The sequence below is a fragment of the Salmo trutta genome, chromosome 24 (genome assembly GCF_901001165.1).
Source record: "Salmo trutta chromosome 24, fSalTru1.1, whole genome shotgun sequence".
Taxonomy (NCBI): domain Eukaryota; kingdom Metazoa; phylum Chordata; class Actinopteri; order Salmoniformes; family Salmonidae; genus Salmo; species Salmo trutta.
Window position 1 is genome coordinate 11451673 of NC_042980.1, and position 24678 is coordinate 11476350.

Genomic DNA, 24678 nt, shown 5'->3' on the forward strand with positions numbered 1-24678 from the left:
TATGTGAAGGAGATGTGTCGCGCTGTATGAGGCAAATGGTGGTCACACCAGATACTGACTGGTTTTCTGATCCACGCCGCTACCTTTTTTTGAAGGTATCTGTGACCAACAGATGCATATCCGTATTCCCAGTCATGTGAAATCCATAGATTAGGAATGAATTGATTTCAATTGACTGATTTCCTTATATGAGCCGTAACTCTGTAAAATACTGTATGATTTGTCATGTTTAGATGCACGTTTTTGCCAATTCACTAATACCAGTTCACTAACAGTTCTTAGCTACTTTATTATTGCATATTTAACCCATTAGATTGACTGTTAATGTGCTCTTCCAGTCTCAGGTTCTCCCGTGCCTGGTCTGAGCTGGGTTAAAGATGGCTTCCCTTTGAGACCCAGAACAGGGCTGACCTTCCAGCAGGATGGCAACACTCACATCCTCACTGTGGACAACGTCCAGAAAAGGGACAGTGGGACGTACGGATGCACCATGACTACTAGCGCTGGGAAGGTGTCCTCGACTTGGAACCTCACGGTCAAGAGTAAGTACTTAGCGTGGGTCCTAAATGGCACCCGATTTTTATTTTTTATTTGTTTTTAAATGTGCACCCCTTTGAGTCCCCAGGACCCGTAGGGCTCTGGTCAAAAGTGTTGGGACTTTTTACTGTACACATTGTGGCAGGAAATAGAAGACAACGGGAGAGCAGCGTTGTTGGTTTTAATAATGTGAACTAAGGCCCTTGTCGTGCAGAATATTTATCGCGTCATCCTTTTCATCTGACAGGTCTATGGTTGAAGGTACAATAGTTTAGACTTAATAGTCTCCGCAGTCTCCAGCTCTGCCTTTGTGTAAATAAGCGTCTAATTCATTTCCCCTGGCTGTCTTAATCAAAACACGATAATGATGAAGGCAGGCTAACTGAGGTGAGCACATCGACCATTTTAGTTCATTCCTCAGCGGCAATGCCGATTTTGGGCTGAGTTCAACTAAAACGAGACACTGTTGCTATTGGACCTGTCCTTATAAGCTGTCTGCTGTCTTTAACCAAATAAAAGTTGGTTGTTTATTGAATGATAGTCAAAGTGAAACTGTTTTGATATCTAGTTGGTGTTTTTGTTTGGACTAAACGTACTGGCACCAGTCTACAGTGATTCAATTTAGGGAGAGTCCAGAATTTATCACTTTTATTTTCCATAATACATAGCAGTGTCATAAACTATGCATATTCAGTTTATTTTGCTTGAGATGAGCAGTCTTTTTGTTGGGAGTGTGTCCTCTAGACATGACTGCAACAATTATTGTCTACCTATGCCCTCTACTGGAGAGAAGGAAAGATTGCATCTGGTCATACACCCAGTTTGCTATTACCGCGGATGTCCCAAGTCAGGTTAGGTATGGTTTGCGGCAGGTACTTTAGGCCAAACACTGGGGTAAAGTCTTATGGTGGAAATGGGCCGTTAGACTGACCAGTACCACGCATTTTCAAATGTAAGGCTCCAATGTAATACATTTAGGATGTATTCTTAATACTCTGTCTGTGTACTCCCTCCCCTGCAGACCCACGGCTGGAGGGAAAGCCCCCTGCGTTCAGCACTGTCCTGAAGGGATGTTCAGTGAGTGAGGGCCAGGACTTCCTTCTGCAGTGTTCAGTGGAGGGGGAGCCTCTACCTAACATCTTCTGGCTCCTAAACGGTGAGAGAGCCCATCATTAAAACAATTTTACGTTTGACTTAGGAAATAGGTGCCTTGCTCAAGGGCACAACAGACAGATTTTTTCACCTAATCGGCTCAGGGATTCAAACCAGCAATCTTTCGGTTACTGGCCCAACGCTCTTAACCACTAGGCTACCTGCCAACCTGCATCTCCCCCTGCAGTAACTAAGGATGAAAAATTCCAGTAACTTTCCCATCATTTCCAACTGGAATTTCTGGGAAACCTGGGAATTTGGCGAAAATGACTGTAAATGTGCAACCCTAGCAGTAGCAGTCACCATTGTCTGGTAGTTACTGTATATCCATTACACCCACTAGAGGGGGGTGATAATCCTGTTTTTCAATGCTTTGCACCTCATTGGACGGACAGACGAAAGTCCCTTCCACTCCTTTGAAAAGGGGAGGATGAAGGGAGAAGTGGTAGGAATAACAAAAAGTCCCTGTACTCAGAACCCTCTTGAAAAGATCAGCTAGGTGGGGGAAATGTAATTTATTACATGCCTTCCCGAATGGCACCCTATTCCCTATATAGTGCACTACAGGCCCTGGTCAAAAATAGTGCACTATAAAGGTAATAGGGTGCCCTTTGGGACACCGCTGTAGTAAGTCTGCTACTGCTTTCCCTCTCAGCATGAGGCCGGCCCATCACAGGACCACCGTTTCACAGGTCTGGCTGCTCTGCTGCTGAAGGCTCATGTGTCTCTGTAATATGTCAGATCCCACACAGAGAATGTTTATTTTTTCAACTGCTCCACATATAGAACGTCGGGGGAACCCCCTTGAATGGGCAATTTTGAAGGTCATAACTCCAAAATGGATTAATGCTATACGGGAGCCTTGGGATGTCCATGTCTCACTGAAGTTAACGTTTGAATTGGTTAAGGTAAAGGGTAGGGTAAGAGTAGGGGTTAGGGTTTAGCCTAGGGAGTATGGACGTCCGAAGGGAACCCAATATCACTAACCAAAATGAAAGCTTGGCATGACAATTGATCTAGCAGAATTCCAACTGAACACAGTGAACACAGTATTTTTTTATTATTGTAGCTAGGTTATTTTTATCCTTCCATACTTAATGAAGATGGATCACAGTTTGTATTTGTCTATCACCTGAGCTTAACTTGGCTCACAACATAGGGGCACAGTTCTTAACTCTAACTTTCATATCTAGTCAAATGTTCGGCTCCTGAACTTGTTTGTAAACTGAGGGTGGTGTGTCTTGGCCAATGTAATAGTTTTTTTGTTTTACTTCGGTTGCCAAATGTGTTTGAGTTGAATTATCCTCGTTAGAAAACATAGCTAAAAAGTTTTAAAGGTCCAATGCAGCCGTTTTTATCTCAATATCAAATCATTTCTGGGTAACAATGAAGTACCTTACTGTGATTGTTTTTAATAAAATAAAAAATAAAAAATAGAAACAAAATGTCTTCTTAGCAAAGAGCAATTTCTCAAGCAAGAAATTAGCTAGGACTGTCTGGGAGTGGTCTGAGTGGGGAGGGGAAAATTAAAAACTAGCTGTTATTGGCAGAGAGGTTTGGAACTCTCTTTCTTACTGGTTTATTAACTAATTTACCATGTAGTGATGTCACCAGGCAGGCCAAAGCTCCATCTCAGCAAAACAAGATGATATTTCAGGCGGTCTTTTCAAACAGCTCTTACACTACACTAGAAAGGCATTATCATTATTTTCACAATTCCACAGTATTATTTCTACCTCATAGTGCTGAAATATAAAACATAGGAAAATCACATTTTGTCTGCACTGGGCCTTTAAGAAGCATCTTTAAAATAGAGATTTAATCTTTAAACTCAAATAGAATTGACCTGTTGCTGATTTTAGAGAAGGATCTAACATAGTTTCTGTCCCAAATGGCACCCTATTCCCTTCATAGTATACTACTTTTTGACCAGACCCCTATGGGCCCTGGTCAAAAGTAGTGCACTATATAGAGAGTAGGGTGTCACTTGGGACGTAGCCATAGTTTCCACAAGGCCACTTCTCTTAGTGCTCCAGGTCTGAGCTGTACGGGAACTGTTGATGTTATACTCTGGTCTCTTGAAGACGGATGGACAGTTAATGGCATCACACTTATCTCAGGGAAGAGAAATAGTCCCCGCTCCCAGCAGGGATCCCAGCACCGACTGATTCACAGCCCTCTGTTCTTTCCGCTGGAAAATACACCCACAGCCATTAAACAAATATGAGGCCTAGGAACCATATAAAGGAAAAACATGCATCGCTGCCTCCTGAAACCTCTTCTGAAATATTACACACAGCCAGACTTGGCAAGTGTTTGTGCTCCAAAAGCAGACATCTGAGACTCTCTCTTTCCAAGACTCTGACCTGTGCAGGCCGATTATGAAATGCCTACCACAAGGACAAAAAAAGGCTCCCCTGGATTTCAAAGTGAATGCCTTTCTTGGCATTGGGTGGTCCAGCACCGGGAGCGAGAGCCATTTATAATAGCGGAGGTGAATAAATATGGCGTATTGTACATTCCTCTCCATTACGCTCTTTTTGTGTCGTCATTAGCACAGTATACATGATCTCAGTTTGTGCCAATTTATTTACTGGTGCATTGAACCATGTTGTGCGCTGTAGTTACAAAACTCTGTGTATCGTGCTAAAACAATGACGTCATAGCTGTATTCCGACATCTTTATACACCTTCGCCATTATTGGTGCCAGAGCATCACAACTCATATATTATTTTACCCCTTTTTCTCCACAATTTCATGGTATCCAATTGGTAGTTACAGTCCTGTCCCATCGCTGCAACACGGTCGAGAGCCGTGCGTCCTCCGAAACACAACCCAGCCAAGCCGCACTGCTTCTTGACACAACGCCCGTTTAACCCGGAAGCCAGCCGCACCAATTTGTCAAAGGAAACGCCATACACCTTGCGACCGTGCCAGCGTACATTGCGCCCGGCCCGCCACAGGAGTCACTAGTGCGCGATGGGACAGGAACATCCCTGCCGGCCAAACCCTCCCCTAACCCGGACGATGCTGGGCCAATTGTGCGCCTCCCAATGGGTCTCCCGGTCGCGGCCGGCTGCGACAGAGCCTGGATCTGAACCAGGTTCTCTAGTGGCACAGCTAGACCACTGCGCCACTCACTAGCGGTTCTGGGGGGGAGGGCCAGGGGGGCCAGTGCCCCTGTGACAACAATTTTGGACCCCCTTGCCCCCCTAAATGTGGAGTATGAAATCATTTTTACATAACTCATTTTTGCTATCGTTCTTTTTTTTACATCCGTTATTAGACAGTGGCAACGATGATGATTATGAACATGGTCTTTTGCCTGCTAATGCCTGCAATGCAGTGAAGAAAACGATATGACAACAATAACGTCTAATGTAACTGGCCCCTCTAACAGTACAACTGGCCCCAGATTGGCCCTCCCAGTTGAAATGGTCTAGAACCGCCACTGGCGCCACTTGGGAGGCCCATCCAGGCTCAATTTAACACAGCGCTAGCTAGCTGCCTGTCTGTGTAAACTCAGGCCTGCAGGGAAAGATCAACACACATCCGCTAAAAAAATATGTTGTGCCATTGATACAATTAATTACAAGGTTTTTTACATTAGTGTAGTCTTTTTCTGCCTCTACACATTTATTTGTTTTATGAGCGATTCCACAGCAAACATTTTTATTTGTTTAATATGAATGAATATTAGTCTCTTGCTTAATTTCTAACAGTCTTTCTTCAATCATCTCTCTCCATGTAATACTGCGCTCCTTTACTTTTACACTCTTGGTGTGAGAAACTCTTTTTTTGCTGTGAGTTGATTGTGTTTAGGTGTTCCTCCTCGAGTGTGACGCATGTTCCTTCCCCCCTTCCCCCTCCAGACAAGCCAGTGCCGCATGCCCACTCTGCCTTTGAGAATGGCCTGACCCAACTCGCAGTCCAGGGTGCACTGCCAGAGGACGAAGGCCAGTATGCGTGTGTCGCTGAGAACAGCCATGGGAGAGCAGTGTGCACTTCCAGAGTCATCGTCAAAGGTGGGCTTGGGAGCCTCTACAGTGGCCGTATGTATCAAGCTCCTCAGAGTGGGTTCAGCTCCCCCCCTGTCCATATACTGTTCATTATGATCCAAAAGTTATAACTGATCATAGATCATGACCCTTACTCTGAGACACTAGGTACATACAATACACTGAGAGTACAAAACATTAGGAACACCTTCCTAATATTGAGTTGCACCCCCTGTTACCCTCAGAACAGCCTCAATTCATCGGGGCATGGACTTTACAAGGTGTCGAAAGCGTTCCATGGGGATTTTATTTCACCTTTATTTAACCAGGTAGGCAAGTTGAGAACAACTTCTCATTTACAATTGCGACCTGGCCAAGATAAAGCAAAGCAGTTCGACAACATACAACAACACAGAGTTACACATGGAGTAAACAACATACAGTCAATAATACAGTAGAAAAAAAAAGACTATATACAATGTGAGCAAATGATGTGAGATAAGGGAGGTAAAAGCAAAAAAATGCCATGGTGGCAAAGTAAATAAAGTATATCAAGAAAAACACTGGAATGGTAGATTTGTAGTTTGAAGAAAGTTCAAAGTTCAAATATAAATAATATGGTGCAAAGGAGCAAAATAAATAAATACAGTAGGGGAAGAGGTAGTAGTTTGGGCTAAATTATAGATGGGCTATGTACAGGTGCAGTGATCTGTGAGCTGCTCTGACAGCTGGTGCTTAAAGCTAGTGAGGGAGATAAGTGTTTCCAATTTCAGAGATTTTTGTAGTTCGTTCCAGTCGTTGGCAGCAGAGAACTGGAAGGAGAGACGACCAAAGGAGGAGTTGGCTTTAGTTGTGACCAGTGAGATATACCTGCTGGAGCGCGTGCTACAGGTGGGTGCTGCTATGGTGACCAGTGAGCGGAGATAAGGGGGGACTTTACCTAGCAGGGTCTTGTAGATGACCTGGAGCCAATGTGTTTGGCGACGATTATGAAGTGAAGGCCAGCCAACGAGAGCATACAGATCGCAGCGGTGGGTTGTATATGGGGCTTTGGTGACAAAACGGATGGCACTGTGATAGACTGCATCCAGCTTGTTGAGTAGGGTATTGGAGGCTATTTTGTAAATGACATCGCCGAAGTCGAGGATTGGTAGGATGGTCAGTTTTACGAGGGTATGTTTGGCAGCATGAGTGAAGGATGCTTTGTTGCGAAATAGGAAGCCAATTCTAGATTTCACTTTGGATTGGAGATGATTGATGTGAGTCTGGAAGGAGAGTTTACAGTCTAACCAGACACCTAGGTATTTGTAGTTGTCCACAAATTCTAAGTTAGAACCGTCCAGAGAAGTTATGCTGGATGGGCGGGCAGGTGCAGGCAGCGATCGGTTGAAGAGCATGCATTTAGTTTTACTTGTGTTTAGGAGCAGTTGGAGACCACGGAAGGAGAGTTGAATGGCATTGAAGCTCGTCTGGAGGGTTGTTAACACAGTGTCCAAAGAAGGGCCAGAAGTATACAGAATGGTGTCGTCTGCGTAGAGGTGGATCAGAGATTCACCAGCAGCAAGAGCGACATCATTTATGTATACAGAGAAAAGAGTTGGCCCAAGAATTGAACCCTGTGGTACCCCCATAGAGACTGCCAGAGGTCCAGACAGTAGGCCCTCCGATTTGACACACTGAACTCTGTTAGAGAAGTAGTTGGTGAACCAGGCGACGCAATCGTTTGAGAAACCAAGGGATGCTGGCCCATGTTGACTCCCACAGTTGTGTCAAGTTGGCTGGATGTCCTTTGGTTGGTGGACCATTCTTGATACACACGGGAAACAGTTGAGTGCGAAAAGCAGCGTTGCAGTTCTTGACACACTCAAAAACTACCATACCCTATTCAAAGACACTTACATCGTTTGCCTTGCACATTCACCCTCTGAATGGCACACATACACAATCATGTCTCAAGGCTTCAAAATCCTTCTTTAACCCGTCTCCTCCCCTTCATCTACACTGATTTGAAGTGTATTTAACAAGTGACATCAAGAAGGGATCATAGCTTTCACCTGGATTCACCTGGTCACTCTTTATGTCATGGAAAGGGCAGGTGTTCCTAATGTTTTGTACACTCAGTGTACACCACAATGGCTTTGGAAATATTTGTTTTTAGGACATGGAAAAAGGCTGCTTTACTAAAATGATAGTCATGTAGGGGAATGCCGAATAAATATTTCAAGTTATTAAAATAAAATTTACATTTTTGAACATCTGAACAGCATGTCAAGCTGACAAATTCTTTAAACATGCTATATATAGAAACATATACTGTATATGTTTAAATATAAATCTATACAGTACCAGTCAAACGTTTTGACACACCTACTCATTCAAGGGTTTATCTTTATTTTTACTGTTTTCTACATTGTAGAATAATAGTGAAGACATCAAAACTATGACATAACACATATGGAATCATGTAGTAACCAGCAAAGTGTTAAAAAAAATATATTTGAGATTCTTCAAAGTAGCCGCTCTTTGCCTTGATGACAGCTTTGCACACTCTTGGCATTCTCTCAACCAGCTTCATGAGGTAGTCACCTGGAATGCATTTCAATTAACCGGTGGGCCTTGTTAAAAGTTCATTTGTGGCATTTCTTACCTTTTTAGTGCGTTTCAGCCAATCAGTAGGGGTGGTATACAGAAGATAGCAATATTTGGTAAAGTTCCAAGTCCATATTATGGCAAGAACAGCTCAAATAAGCAAAGAGAAACAACAGTCCATCATTACTTTAATGCATGAAGGTCAGTCAATACGGAAAATGTCAGGAACTTTGAAAGCTTATTCAAGTGCAGTCGCAGATACCATCAAGCGCTATGATGAAACTGGCTCTCATGAGGACCGCCACAGGAAAGAAAGACCCAGAGTTACCTCTGCTGCAGAGGATATGTTCATTAGAGTTACTAGTCTCAGAAATCAGCAATTAACTCAGATTGCAGCCCAAATAAATGCTTCAGTTCAAGTAACACACATCTCAACATCAACTGTTTAGAGGAGACTGAGTGAATCAGGCCTTCACGGTTGAATTGCTGAAAAGAAACCACTACTAAAGGACACCAATAAGAAGAATAGACTTGCTTGGGCCAAGAAACACGAGTAATGGACATTAGACCGGTAGAAATCTGTCATTTGGACTGACGAGTCCAAATTTGAGATTTTTTCGTTCCAACCGCCCTGTCTTTGTCAGATGCAGAGTAGGTGAACGGATGATCTCCTCATGTGTAGTTCCCACCGTGTAGCACGGAGGAGGAGGTGTGATGGTGACAATGTCGGTGTCTTATTTAGAATTCAAGGCACACTTAACCAGCGTGGCTACCACAGCATTCTGCAGCTATTCACCATCCCATCTGGTTTGAGCTTAGTGGGGCTATAATTTGTTTTTCAGCAGGACAATGACCCAAAACACACCTCCAGGATGTGTAAGGGCTAGTTGACCAAGAAGGAGAGTGATGGAGTGTTGCATCAGATGACCTGGCCTCCACAATCCCCCCACCTCAACCCAATTGAGATGGTTTGGGATGAGTTGGACCGCAGAGTGAAGGAAAAGCAGCCAACAACTCCTCAGCATATGTGGGAACTCCTTCAAGACTGTTTGAAAAGCATTCCAGGTGATGCTGGTTGAGAGAATGCCAAGAGTGTGCAAAGCTGTCATCAAGGCAAAGAATCTGAAATATAATATATATTTTGATTTATTTAACACCTTTTTTAGTTACTACATAATTACATATGTGTTATTTCATATTTTGGATATCTTCACTATTATTCTACAATGTAGACAATAGTAATAATAAATAAAAACCCTTGAATGAGTAGGCGTGTCCAAAGTTTTGACTGGTACTGTACATAAAATGTATCTCATACTATCAGGCTATTTTAAGTCTTAGCAATCTTTTGGCTTTATTGAGAATGTGCTCAGTCCATGAGATAGGAAATATGCTTCTCTTCTCAGAAGAATGAGCATTTGACTGTTTACTAAAGCCCTGAAATGTCTATATTGAGAATACTTTGAGCCCTTTGATAAGCAGCGCTGCTGCTCTAAGAGAATAGCTATTTTTGGGCTCTGATGTTGCATTTAAGGAAACATCTGCTCTCTCTGTTCCAGCATGCATCTTGTCTACATCCTAAACGGTACCACATTCCCTATATGGTGCACTACTTTTTACCATGGCCCTGGTCAAAAGTAGTGCACTGTATAGGGAATAGGGTGCCATTTCGGAGATAAAACCTTGTATTTCAGCGCACACAGGGCTTCATGGCAGAGGTTCAGCTTTTTAAAATGTGAAATACCATCATTTTCCCACACATGCACTGTGAGTGCAGCATGAGAGACAGAGAGGGACATGCAGCTTGTTTGACTTGCTAGCACACCAACCATCTTGGTCATACATTAAGAACTAATGGCACTCATTCGTTTTTAGTAGCAAAGCGTGCTAGAGCAGAGAGAGAGTATAACTTTAAGGACATCCACAATCAATCTTTTTAGAATCTGTTTGGAAGCACTTTCTATGAAGACCTTTCATGCATTATAATACCGTTATGTTTAACAGTATGACACTGACTAAGATTCCATAGTGATCTCGATCTACAGGTTAACCTTCACTCCAATCTGATCAAGAGTCTCTTTCTAAGCCCTGATTTAAAGATGCAATGCTTCATGCAGATGTGCAAGCAAAGTGGCCATTGATTTGCTTGGCAAGTTGGCATCACACTGAACCTGTGAAAACAAGTAGATGAGTGGATTGGTGCCAGTTTATATGATGCCAGTCTGAGATAGGGTGAGTCTGCTATGTTCAACACAGCTAAGATCTTGTAGAAGAACAGCCATGGCAGTGTTAGCTGTAAGTTAAGATCATCATACTGTACATGTACCTACAGTATATGACAGCGGAGGCTGCTGAGGGGAGGACGGCTCATAATAATGGCCGGAATGGTATGAAACAGATGGTTTTCTTGTGTTAGTTACCATTCCATACACTCCATCCCAGACATTATTATGAGCCGTCCTCCCCTCAGCAGCCTCCACTGATATATGAATACTGTAAGGTGTGATGGTTTCTTTTTACTATTGAAATGCAAAATGTTTATATTGCCTATTGTTGAGTATTGCGTACCTTAGGATTGGCAGAGGGGCTAGAGGATGTCCCACGCAGCTAGGCTCCCTGACTTATTATAAACTTTTGTTTAAATTCGGGCCCTTGCGCCATGTGTAAACTGTTATGAGGGCTCCTCAGATTACTGTCGGTCCCAAATGGCACCATATTCCCACTACTTTTGACCAGGGCTGACGAAAGCTCCCGTAGGCCCAGGTCAAAAGTAGTATAGTATAAAGGGGAATAGGGTGCCATTTGGGACGCAACCTGTGGCAGCAGTGAAGCAGAGCTTTTTAAGCAGCAGTGCTGATGGAAACATGCTGGAGATGCCTTGGATCTCCCTCTGGCATGCTGGGTATGTATACAGACAGTGGGCTATGTTTATGACAAACCCTGTCTTGTAGGGTCCTGACGTCCACAAGGTTAGGGCCAGTAGATTTATGAACCTGTGGATGGGGGGAGGGGGTTGACTCTACGTAGAACCAAACGCCATACATGGTGCGTATGAATCAAGGAGCAAGGGCCAAAAAGGTCCGCTCGCTCGCTCGCTCTCTTTCTCTCTCTCTCTCTCTCTCTCTCTCTCTCTCTCTCTCTCTCTCTCTCTCTCTCTCTCTCTCTCTCTCTCTCTCTCTCTCTCTCTCTCTCAGGAAGCCCTCCGCAATAGAGAAGTCCCTCGTGAAAATGTGCCTTTTTGCTCAGAACAGCTTGTCCTCTTGCTCCCTCTGTCCCTTTTTATTTTGATATATGATTTCTTTCTATATAACTGTATTGTGATAATACATGTTTTTATCATTAGATTCAACTTAGCTTTTTACCCCATTACGACTAAAGTATAATGATGAGTCAAGTCATTTCATTTTGAACTCTCATGACTCTTAAAGACCTTGGCAAGAACATCGCCCTCATCCCTCATGTCCTATGGTCATCTTTAATGAGATTATTCAAGTGTTTGCTTTTTCAGGACATGTACCTCACATGTTTGCCAATAACATCACATCATAAGTAATTTGGAATGTCCAGATCGTCGCTGTGATGTGGTGTTTAGAGCACGGGGTCTAAAGGGTGATTGAGCTGTAATTGGAGTACTGTAACGCATCCGATCAAAAGTAGTGCACTGTATAGGGATTAGGGTGCCTTTTGGGACGCACCCCTGGTAACGTTCAGGACATATCTCGTATTCGTAGGCCGCATCCCAAATGGCACCCTATTCCTTATTTAGTGTATTACTTTTGACCAGGGCTCTGTTCACAAATAGTGCACTAAATAGAGAAGATGGTGCCATTTGGGACGCAGAAATAGCATTGCGTTGCGTTGTGCTCTGGAAATTTCTCCAGATGACAAGTCTGTAGTTATGGATGAAATTCTCCACCGACTTCTAAGGATGACAAAATGTAATCGGAGTAGGAGGAATTCTATCGTAATAATTATTCAATCTGACTCCATAATCATATGTATAAATTGCATAAGGCCCTGTGCGTCTCTGACGGGTCTAGCAAGATAGCTAATCGTTGCATCACCAGACTATAATGTGTCTATCTTGTAATGGAATTAGTAATGTTCGGATACTTATGAGCTGTTTCTAGCGATCAATGTTCTCGCATTAATTGAGTCAAGTTTAGAGCAGGGATGTCGAGGTGGAACCCAAGTGTACGATGTGTAGTATAATTACAGTACTAGTCAAAAATTTGGACACACCTACTCATTCCAGGGTTTTTTATTTTGTTTTACTAGTTTCTACGTTGTAGAAAAATAGTGACGGCATCAAAACTATGAAAAAACACATGGAATCGTAGTAACCAAAAAATTGTTAAACTAATCAAAATATATTTTAGATTCTTCAAAGTAGCCACCCTTTGCCTTGATGACAGCTTTACACACTTGTGGCATTCTCTCAACCAGCATCATGAGGTAGTCACCTGGAATGCATTTAAATTAACAGGTGTGCCTTGTTAAAAGTTCATTTGTGGCATTTCTTTCCTTCTTAATACGTTTGAGCCAATCAGTTTTGTTGTGACAAGGTAGGGGTAGTATATAGAAGATAGCCCTATTTGGTTAAAGACCAAGTCCATATTATGGCAAGAACAGCTCAAATAAGCAAAGAGAAATGACAGTCCATCATTACTTTAAGACATGAAGGTCAGTAAATCCAGAAAATGTCAAGAACTTTGAAAGTTTCTTCAAGTGCAGTCACAGAAACCATCAAGCGCTATGATGAAACTGGCTCTCATGAGGAATGGAAGACCCAGAGATACCTCTGCTGCAGAGGATAAGTTCATTCGAGTTACCAGCCTCAGATTGCAGCCCAAATAAATGCTTCAGAGTTTAAGTAACAGACACATCTCAACATCAACTGTTCAGAGGAGACTGCGAGAATCAGGCCAATGGACATTAAACCCGTGGAAATCTGTCCTTTGGTCTGATGAGTCCAAATTTGAGATTTTGGGTTCCAACCACCGTGTCTTTGTGAGACGCAGAGTAGGTGAACGGATGATCTCTGCATGTGTGGTTCCCACCGTGAAGAATGGAGGAGGAGGTGTGATGGTGTAAGGGTGTGTAAGGGCTATTTGACCAAGGAGAGTGATGGAGTGCTGCATCAGATGACCTGGCATCCACAATCATCCGACCTCAACCCAAGTGAGATGGTTTGGGATGAGTTGAATCGCAGAGTGAAGAAAAAGCAGCCAACATGTGCTTAGCATATGTGGGAAGTCAATCAAGACTGTTGGAAAAGCAGTCTTCATGAAGCAGGTTGAGAGAATGCCAAGAGTGTGTAAAGCTGTCAAGGCAAATGGTGGCTACTTTGAAGAATCTCATATTTACTATATACACTGCTCAAAAAAATAAAGGGAACACTTAAACAACACATCCTAGATCTGAATGAAAGAAATAATCTTATTAAATACTTTTTTCTTTACATAGTTGAATGTGCTGACAACAAAATCACACAAAAATAATCAATGGAAATCCAATTTATCAACCCATGGAGGTCTGGATTTGGAGTCACACTCAAAATTAAAGTGGAAAACCACACTACAGGCTGATCCAACTTTGATGTAATGTCCTTAAAACAAGTCAAAATGAGGCTCAGTAGTGTGTGTGGCCTCCACGTGCCTGTATGACCTCCCTACAACGCCTGGGCATGCTCCTGATGAGGTGGCGGATGGTCTCCTGAGGGATCTCCTCCCAGACCTGGACTAAAGCATCCGCCAACTCCTGGACAGTCTGTGGTGCAATGTGGCGTTGGTGGAAGGAGCGAGACATGATGTCCCAGATGTGCTCAATTGGATTCAGGTCTTGGGAACGGGCGGGCCAGTCCATAGCATCAATGCCTTCCTCTTGCAGGAACTGCTGACACACTCCAGCCACATGAGGTCTAGCATTGTCTTGCATTAGGAGGAACCCAGGGCCAACTGCACCAGCATATGGTCTCACAAGGGGTCTGAGGATCTCATCTCGGTACCTAATGGCAGTCAGGCTACCTCTGGCGAGCACATGGAGGGCTGTGCGGCCCCCCAAAGAAATGCCACCCCACACCATGACTGACCCACCGCCAAACCGGTCATGCTGGAGGATGTTGCAGGCAGCAGAACGTTCTCCACCGCATCTCCAGACTCTGTCACGTCTGTCACGTGCTCAGTGTGAACCTGCTTTCATCTGTGAAGAGCACAGGGCGCCAGTGGCGAATTTGCCAATCTTGGTGTTCTCTGGCAAATGCTAAACGTCCTGCACGGTGTTGGGCTGTAAGCACAACCCCCACCTGTGGATGTCGGGCCTTCATACCACCCTCATGGAGTCTGTTTCTGACCGTTTGAGCAGACACATGCACATTTGTGGCCTGCTGGAGGTCATTTTGCAGGGCTCTGGCAGTGCTTCTCCTGCTCCTCCTTGCACAAAGGCGGAGGTAGCGGTCCTGCTGCTGGGTTGTTGCCCTCCTACGGCCTCCTCCACGTCTCCTGATGTACTGGCCTGTCTCCTGGTAGCGCCTCCATGCTCTTGACACTACGCTGACAGACACAGCAAACCTTCTTGCCACAGCTCGCATTGATGTGCCATCCTGGATGAGCTGCACTACCTGAGCCACTTGTGTGGGTTGTAGACTCCGTCTCATGCTACCACTAGAGTGAAAGCACCGCCAGCATTCAAAAGTGACCAAAACATCAGCCAGGAAGCATAGGAACTGAGAAGTGGTCTGTGGTCTCTACCTGCAGAACCACTCCTTTATTGGGGGTGTCTTGCTTATTGCCTATAATTTCCACGTGTTGTCTATTCCATTTGCAGCATGTGAAATGTATTGTCAATCAGTGTTGCTTCCTAAGTGGACAGTTTGATTTCACAGAAGTGTGATTGACTTGGAGTTACATTGTGTTGTTTAAGTGTTCCCTTTATTTTTTTGAGCAGTATATTTAGACTTTTTTTTTTGGTTACTACATAATTCCATATGTGTTATTTCATAGTTTTGATGTCTTCACTTGTATTCTACAATGTAGAAAAGAGTAAAAATAAAGAGAACCCCATGAATGAGTAGGTGCTGCCAAACGTTTGACTGGTACTGTATATTTATCATTAGTCCAGAACAACAAAACAAAGAATATTACTCTGAATTACAAGGACTACAGTATGAAGCCAATTTAAGTGATAAAGATGCATTACAAGTATACAATAAGAATATAATTATCAAATGTGTACATACCATAAGTCTTCAAAGTAACAATGTAGAAAATTGTCAGTCTAATAACATAGCATACACACCACACTATGGCATAGGCCTACAAAGTATAGCCAGGAGATTTGCAATACAAGTTCTCAATGAATGAAGCAACCCATCAAACTTTTATCCTACCTAGGGCGAAATCGATTTCAATTGCCTCCATCGATTTAATTAGCATCACTCTGCTGGCCAGGAAACAATATAACAAAAGGCATAAAACTTCACAATCATTCTCTAAACCTAATCGACACACTCAATCTAAATGATAGGGGCACACATCTGTGCCGCTCCATCTTTGAACTGACCGCCGTCCGGCGACCAGTTTAGTTCAGCAATTCTGTAAAGATAAATCCTTAACACGTATAGTACATTGAGTCTTAGTCAAATTTGCAGCTCTTTAGAGCTACTGAAAGGATCCAAACATGACAATTTAATTCATACAGTTAGATTCATTAGTCAACTCAAGTTTAATCAGTCGTCATGCCTCTGAGTGTGCCAGTATTCTTGGACCTCCATGGCAATGTCCGGCCCCAGAGAAAGCCACTGGCGATGGTGTGCTTCACTCCTGTGAAGTCGGAGTAGGCCATCCATCCGGACAGTGCCTTAAATCGTGATCAAATCATAACGCTGTGCTTTGGCGCTGACGTGTCTTCATCACCGCCTTCATCATCGGTCAACCTCCTAATTTTTCAAGTCCATATGAGGATCAGCTGTACACTTGTAACGTTCTGCTCCAGAGCCTCTGAAAGTTTTCAGACTATACGCTTGGCTTTCAATGTCATTGAGAACACAGTTTTCCACATTCTTTGGCAGGGTTTCTTCAGTACTGTAGGTTTCAGATATCCTGGCTGCAGTAGATTGCCAGACAGCTGAGTTATTGATGTAGGAGAGCTCTTGCTCTTGGCCCGGAGGTTCATCTTTATCTGAACGAGCGGAGACTCCCAAGCGATGCACAGGGCTCCCAAATCAAATGTTATTGGTCACATACACATGGTTAGCAGATGTTATTGTGAGTAGCAAAATGCTTATGCTTCAAGATCCGACAGTGCAGCAGTATCTAACAGGCAATATCTAACAATTCCACAACAAAACCTAATACACACAATCTAGTAAAGGAATGGGATGAGAATATATAAGTATAAAATATAAGGATGCGCAGTAACAGAGCGGCTAAGATGCGATATATACTACAGAATAGATGGTGAAGGATACAATATATTGATATGAGACGAGTAATGCGAGATAAGTAAACATTCTTAAAGTGGCATTACCCCATAGTGTTCAGGTCAGAAGTATTGCACTATATACAGGAAATAGGGTGCCATTAGGAAGTACTATAAGAAATCTACTTCAGCCTTAATATACAGTGCATTCGGAAAGTATTCAGACCCCTTGACTTTTTCCACATTTTATATTACAGCCTCATCAAATCTACACACAATACCTCAGAATGACAAAGAAAAAAATGGTTTCTATAAAGATTTCCTAAAATAAAAAAACCACAGGTTTTCAGACCCTTCACTCAGTACTTTGTTGAAGCACCTTTTGGCAGTGATTACAGCCTTGAGTCTTCTTGGATATGACGCTACAAGCTTGGCACACCTGTCAGGTTGGATGGGGAGCATCGCTGCACAGCTATTTTCAGGTCTCTCCAGAGATGTTTTATCAGGTAAAAGTCCGGGCTCTGGCTGGGCCACTCAAGGACATTCAGAGACGTGTCCCAAAGCCACTCCTGCGTTTTCTTGGCTGTGTGCTTAGGGTCATTGTCCTGTTGGAAGGTGAACCTTTGCCTCAGTCTGCGCTCCTGAGTGCTCTGGAGCAGGTTTTTATCAAGGATCTCTCTGTACTTTTCTCAGTTCATCTTTCCCTTGATCCTGACTAGTCTCCTAGTCCCTGCTGCTGAAAAACATCCCCACAGCATGATGTTGCCACCACCATGCTTCACCGTAGAGATGGTGCCATGTTTCCTCCAGACTTGACACTTGATATTCAGGCCATGGAGTTCAATCTTGGTTTCATCAGACCAGAGAATGTTGTTTCTCATGGTCTGAGTCCTTTAGGTGCCTTTTAGTCAAACTCCAGTGGGCTGTCATGTGTCTTTTACTGAGGAGTGGCTTCCGTCTGGCCACTCTACCATAAAGGCCTGATTGGTGGAGTGCTGCAGAGATGGTTGTCCTTCTGGAAGGTTCTCCCAGACCAAGGCTCTTCTCCCCCGATTGCTCAGTTTGGCCAGGCGGCCAGCTCTAGGAAGAGTATTGGTGGTTCCAAACTACTTCCATTTAAGAATGATGGAGGCCACGGTGTTCTTGGAGACCTTCAATGCTGCAGAAATGTTTTGGTACACTTCCCCAGATCTGTGCCTCGACACAATCCTGTCTCGGAGCTCTACGGACAATTCTTTCGACCTCATGGCTTGGTGTTTGCTCTAACATGCACTGTCAACTGTGGGATCTTATATAGAGAGGTGTGTGTGTGCCTTTCCAAATCATGTCCAATCAATTGAATTTACCAGAGGTGGACTCTAATCAAGTTGTAGAAACATCTCAAGGATGATCAATGGAAACAGAATGCACCTGAGCTCAATTTCGCAAAGCGTCTGAATTCTTACGTAAATAAGGTCTGTTTTTATTTTTTCCTTGTCATTATGGGGTGTTGTGTGTAAATTGAGCAAATTTTTTTTTTTTTAATCCATTTTAGAATAAGGCTGTAATGTAACAAAATGTGAAGGGGTCTGAATACTTTCAGAATGCACTGTATAGTATTCCAAGACTCCATCTAGAATAAGTATTGATTTACATGACAAGCAGTCAATTGGGGGAAATGCTGAATCTCAAGTTGGTTGTCTTGGCTTAGTGTGCTGCTTTAGTAAATTACTCCTGTTCTTAAAGTAACCCTGCTAATGTTGTTGTTAAATTTCAGCTAAGAAACATTTCAAGAGGATGGACCCTCCAAATGCAGTTGACACCAAGAAGCCATCGAAGCCATCTGCCCCTGTATTCCTACGAGGTCTGAAGGATCTGAAAGTCATGGACGGCAGCAAAGTCATCATGACCGTGGAGGTGACGGGTAAGAGAAGGCCTCGTCTCTCCTCCTACTAGATCATATTCTTTAGGCAGCAAATGAAAGAAAACAGACTACCTAGACTAGTCCAATAAAAACAGCTTGTTTTTATATTCCGTTGAAAAGCATTTCGTGACAGTGTGCCACAATGAATACATACAACCCTGGTCGGTGTCTTGTGTTGGCCCTTATTCCTATTAATCAGACTGGAAAACTCATATCTTCGGTATTGTTTTCAGTGTTTTTAGCAACTCTGTTTGCTTTAGACACTGGTATTTCCTGCTCAGCCCCCAGAGATAAGTTGTTTGGTTTTTGGTTGTTTTCTGCATTTGCATTTCCTTCCAACGTGTGACCTGAGGGGATGGGTAGCCTCTTGGAGTATTATCATTTATTATTATATCATCTTCATCATCCCACTTCCTGTTTGTCTGTGAGGTTGTTCGCCTGAGGCAGGAGTCGCTAGTAATATGGCGTAAGATTTACATGATTATTCTAGGCCTTTCGTCATTTAATGTAAATGGTGATGGAGCGGGATGGTCTCTCACTGGATTTTCTTAAGGAGATTTATGATAACAGTAATCCACATGCAATTTATTCAATTATGTCATGCATCATACCTATGTGGAAAATGCATAATATTATGCAAGATAATTCTAAGTCACAGCGTGTGTTATGTAACACAACCTGTCATAACAACATGTTACTATAGGGCACAATTCAAATTATTTAACTTACAAAATTACATATTGGTTTCCGTACTCAGTAAGCAGTCTGACAGAAATCCATGTTTTGGTTTTGTTTACCTGGCCACTTTCTTCAAATGCTAACTTTTTAGCATGTTTGTCCAAAAATCAACTTATTATCCCAGCAATTAGTATGTTTTGTGTTTCATGTCCAAATTATCTTAAAGTAGCTTTATTGAGCTAAACGATACATTTTAGACACTTTAAGATGATTGGGGCATGAAAGAAAAATTTTAATTTCTGGAATAATGACTTGTATTGGTCTTTGGACAATAATGCAAAAAAGTATTTTGGAGACAGTGACCAGATGGACAAAGCCAAACACAACCTTGTCCAAACACAAGGTTTAATGTAAAATGTTGTGGTCGTAGGGAATCCTCATCCAGAGATTGTGTGGCTCCACAATGGAAAGGAGATCCAGGAGTCGGAGGACTTCCACTTTGAGCGGAAGGGGAGCCAATACAGTCTGTTCATCCAGGAAGTCTTCCCTGAGGACACTGGGAAGTACACCTGTGAGGTGTGGAACGAAGTGGGAGAGGTTCGCACCGAGGCCTCCCTCACTGTACAAGGTAGGCTAGTAGCCTATATAACTCCACCTAAGCTAGCTCAGTATGTCTGGTGAAATATCTCTAGTAGGATGTAGTTTATGCCTAGGGTAATTTTCCCAAATTCCAAGGTTTTCCAGATATCCCGATTTTAGAATATTCCTGGAATCAGAGAATCCGGAGGGAATAAGTTTGGAATCTTCAAACCAGGATTTTATGGAAAAAAGTTACAGGAAATTCACAACCCTATTCCTGCCATAATGTTGTCTATGTGTTCCAGAGCCCCAGGACGGGGTGCAGCCCTGGTTCATCACTAAGCCCAAGTCCACCACTGCCTCCTTGGGGCAGAATGTCCTGCTGTCCTGTGCCATTGCTGGGGACCCCTTCCCCCAGTGGAGCTGGATGAAGCAGGGCCAGGTGGTGACCACTGGGCTGGACTATGAGATTCTGCAGAAAGAGGATGTGGTGTCCCTGCTCATCAGGCGAGTCCGGTCCCACCACGCCGGGGACTACGAGATCAGCCTGAGGTAGGCTTCTGTAGTGCTATTTGAGATGTGCTGGACTCCTTATACAGTAGATGAGTCACTTCTGTAGTATCGGGAGAAGGACCTGTTTATGTTGGAACACAATAACACTGTTATTTACAGTATAACATACTATAAGGTAGTGTTTTTTAAGCTGGGAGGTTGAGAGAAGGTTTTGGGAAACTGAATGGGGAAAAATATTTTGTTTCCAAACATTTTAATAAGCTACATATACTATTTGTATTTTATATTTAGACCTTTGTCTATTCAATCTGGTTAGCAACATAGGCCTACAACAGTGGTTCTTAACCTTGTTGGAGGTACTGACCCCCACCAGTTTCATATGCGCATTCACCGAACCCTTCTTAATTGGAAAAATGGCTCTCTTCACCTTGAATTCAGCGAGCATTGTGTTCTTGTATTGTCCATCTCCATGCAGCTTAAGGAAGTGTTCTCTTAGTTTTGCTGGTGCTAGACTAGAATTGCTCAACTTGGCATTGCAAATCATGCAGTTAGGACGCTGACTCTCATCACGTTCCGTTATACATGTGAATCCATATTGTACATATTCGTCCGACCACTTTCTTTTTTTGCTCGACATAGTTAGTATGAAGGGATTAAAATATTAAGAAAGAAATCACACGACGTACCATCACGACAGTCACAATTCGACTACTGAGCGCGCCAAATTCCCTGCAGCACAGATAGGCCAAGCGATGTTGCGTGATCACCTGCAGCCAATGATGGCCAAGCGGGGCGTGTCATCACGAATCATATGAGTCGGGTGTGTGTCTTGACCTCCGCCGAACCCCTGAGACTGACTCACCGAACCCCTGGGGTTCGATCGAACCCAGGTTAAGAACCACTGGCCTACAATATTGGACCAAATTCTTCTTAAAAAACATCTCTGTGATTCAGAACCAAAAAGTTGCGCGTCTTAACTGTTGATCATGACCAAAGACCAGTCATCTGCATTGGCACGCAAAGGCGGACACACACATCCAGATTAGTGACCAGAAAGCACTTGTGTAAGTTACTGGCTGTATGTATAAATATAGCTGTAACATCACACTGCCTTCAATACCTATGGCTGAAGATGTAACATTCTGGCTAATTTATTACGATATTTGTGAGGAAGGCAAAAGCTACAGACAGACCGTGCTATTCATCCTATCAAGTTGTATTAGTCACATGCGCCGAATACAACAGACCTTACAGTGAAAAGCTTACTTACGAGCCCCAACCAACAATGCAGTTAAAAAAAATACGGATAAGAATAACAAGTAATTAAAGAGCAGCAGTAAAATGACAATAGCGAGACTATATACAGTGGGGTACTGGTACAGAGGCAATGTGCGGGGGGAAACGGTTAGTTGAGGTAAAATGTACATGTAGGTAGAGTTATTAAAGTGGCTATGCATAGATGATAACCACAGAGTAGCAGCAGTGTAAAAGGGGGTGGCAAATGCCAATAGTCTGGCTAGCCATTTGATGAGGTGTTCAGGAGTCTTAGGGCTTGGGGGTAGAAGCTGTTTAGAAGCCTCTTGGACCTAGACTTGAGGCTCCGGTACCGCTTGCCGTGCGGTAGCAGAGAGAACAGTCTAACTAGGGTGGCTGGAGTCTTTGACAATTTTTAGGGCCTTCCTCTGACACCGCCTGGTATAGAGGTCCTGGATGGCAGGAAGTTTGGCCCCAGTGATGTACTGGGCCGTTCGCACTACCCTCTGTAGTGCCTTGCGGTCGGAGGCCGAGCAGATGCCATACCAGGCGGTGATGCAACCAGTCAGGATGCTCTCGATGGTGCAGCTGTAGAACCTTTTGAGGATCTGAGGACCCATGCCAAATCTTTTCAGTCTTCTGAGGGGGAATAGGCTTTGTCATGCCCTCTTCATGACTGTCTTGGTGTGCTTGGACCATGTTAGTTTGTTGGTGATGTGAGGGGGCCCCTGTGTTGAGGATCAGCGTGGCGGATGTGTTGTTACCTACCCTACCCACCTGGGGGCGGCTCGTCAGGAAGTTCAGGATCCAGTTGCGGAGGGAGGTGTTTAGTCCCAGGGTACTTAGCTTATTGTTGAGAATTGGTTGGCACTATGGTGTTGACTGCTAAGCTGTAGTCAATGAATACCATTCTCACATAGGTGTTCCTTTTGTCCAGGTGTGAAAGGGCAGTGGGGAGTGCAATAGAGATTGCATCATCTGTGGATCTGTTGGGGCGGCATGCAAATTGGAGTGGGTATAGGGTTTCTGGGATAATGGTGTTGATGTGAGCCATGACCAGCCTTTCAAAGCACTCATGGCTACAGACGTGAGTGCTACGGGTCGGTAGTCATTTAGGCAGGTTACCTTAGTGTTCTTGGGAACAGGCACTATGGTGGTCTGCTTAAAACATGTTGGTATTACAGACTCAGACAGGGAGAGGTTGAAAATGTCAGTGAAGACGCTTGCCAGTTGGTCAGTGCATGCTCGCAATACACGTCCTGGTAATCTGTTTGGCCTTGTGAATGTTGACCTGTTTAAAGGTCTTCCAGAACAGCTGGTGCTCTCATGCATGTTTTAGTGTTATTTGTTATTAGGCTCCCATCACTGGGCAGCTCTCGGCTGTGCTTCCCTTTGTAGTCTGTAATGGTTTGCAAGCCCTGTCACATCCGGCGAGCGTCAGAGCCGGTGTAGTACGATTCGATCTTAATCCTGTATTGAGGTTCGTCGGAGGGCATAGCGGAATATCTTATAAGCTTTTGGGTTAAAGTCCCGCTCCTTGAAAGCGGCAGCTCTAGCCTTTAGCTCAGTGAGGATGTTGCCTGTAATCCATTGCTTCTGTTTGGGGTATATACGTACGGTCACTGTGGGGATGACATCATCGATGCACTTATTGATGAAGCCAATGACTGATGTGGTGTACTCCTCAATACCATCAGAGGAATCCCGGGACATATTCCAGTCTGTGCTAGCGAAACAGTCCTGTAGCTTAGCATCTGCTTCATCTGACCACTTTTTTATTGATCTAGTCACTGGTGCTTCTTGCTTTAATTTCTGCTTGTAAGCAGGAATCAGGAGGATATAATTATGGTCAGATTTGCCAAATGGAGGGCGGGGGAGAGATGTGTATGCATCTCTGTGTGTGGAGTAAAGGTGGTCTAGAATTGTATTTTCTCTGGTTGCACATGTGACATGCTGGTAAAGATTTGGTAAAACTGATTTGTTTGCCTGCTCCACTAGGAGCGCCGCTTCTGGGTGTGCATTTTCTTCTTTGCTTATGGTCTTATAGAGTTGGTTGAGAGCGGTCTTGGTGCCAGCTTCGTTCTGTGGTGCTAAATAGACAGCTACAAATAATATAGATGAGAACTCTCTTGGTAGATAGTGTGGTCTACAGCTTATCATAAGGTACTCTACCGCAGGCGAGCAATACCTAGAGACTTCTTTAATATTAGACATTGTGCACCAGCTGTTATTGACAAATACACACACCACATTTTCTTATGGTGGAATACAGCTCATTCAATGCTGTCTTAGTGCCAGCCTCTGCCTGTGGTGGTATGTAAACATCTACAAAAAAATACAGATAAACTGTACATCACCTACCTAGAGAGTTTAACATGAGATACTCTACTTCAGGCGAGCAATAGCTCGACTTCCTTTGATATTGTGCACCAGCTGATGTTCACAAAAATACATAGCCTGCCACCCCTTGTCTTACTTGACGCCGCTGTTCTATCCTGCCGGTGCAGCATATAACCAGTCAGCTGTATGTTGATAGTGTCGTCGTTCAGCCACGTATCCATGAAGCATAAGATATTACAGTTTTGAATGTCCTGTTGATAGGTCATCTATTTTATTGTCCAAAGATTGCACTTTTGCTAGCAGAATGGAAGGAAGTGGGTTTTTTTTTTTTCAATCGCCTACGAATTCTCAGAAGGCAGCCCGCCCTCCAGCCAATTATTCTACGCCTCTTCACACAAATCACGGGAATCTGGCCCTGTTCCCGAGAAAGCAGTATATCGCTTGATTCGGCCTCGTCAGATTCGTTTAAGGATAAAAAGGATTCTGCCAGTCCGTGGTGAGTAATCGCAGTCCTGATATTCAGAAGTTAAATTTCGGTCATAAGAGACGGTAGCGGCAACATTTATGTACAAAATAATTTAAAAAATAAGTTATAAGCGAACAAAAAAAACAATCGGTTGGGGGGCACGTAAAACGTCTGCTGCCTTCTCCTGCACCCTCCGCTGCATACAGGTAGGCTGTATGATCACATCTGCTAGCTCTGGACTCCAGAGAAG

The 24678-nt window shown here is 43.6% G+C and overlaps 1 protein-coding gene across 2 annotated transcripts in view; it reads left to right on the forward strand.

Annotated features, from left to right (window-relative positions):
* Positions 1-24678, forward strand: part of LOC115160690 (myosin light chain kinase, smooth muscle) — a 104746-nt gene that overhangs the window by 49650 nt on the left and 30418 nt on the right. The window contains exons 10-15 of one of the 2 annotated variants that reach the window (XM_029710946.1): positions 339-542; positions 1559-1693; positions 5563-5742; positions 18452-18598; positions 19707-19904; positions 20161-20407. In XM_029710946.1, the coding sequence (XP_029566806.1) occupies positions 339-542; positions 1559-1693; positions 5563-5742; positions 18452-18598; positions 19707-19904; positions 20161-20407 (1111 nt within the window). The remainder of the gene's footprint in view (positions 1-338; positions 543-1558; positions 1694-5562; positions 5743-18451; positions 18599-19706; positions 19905-20160; positions 20408-24678) is intronic. The other variant, XM_029710947.1, reaches the window with a different exon arrangement.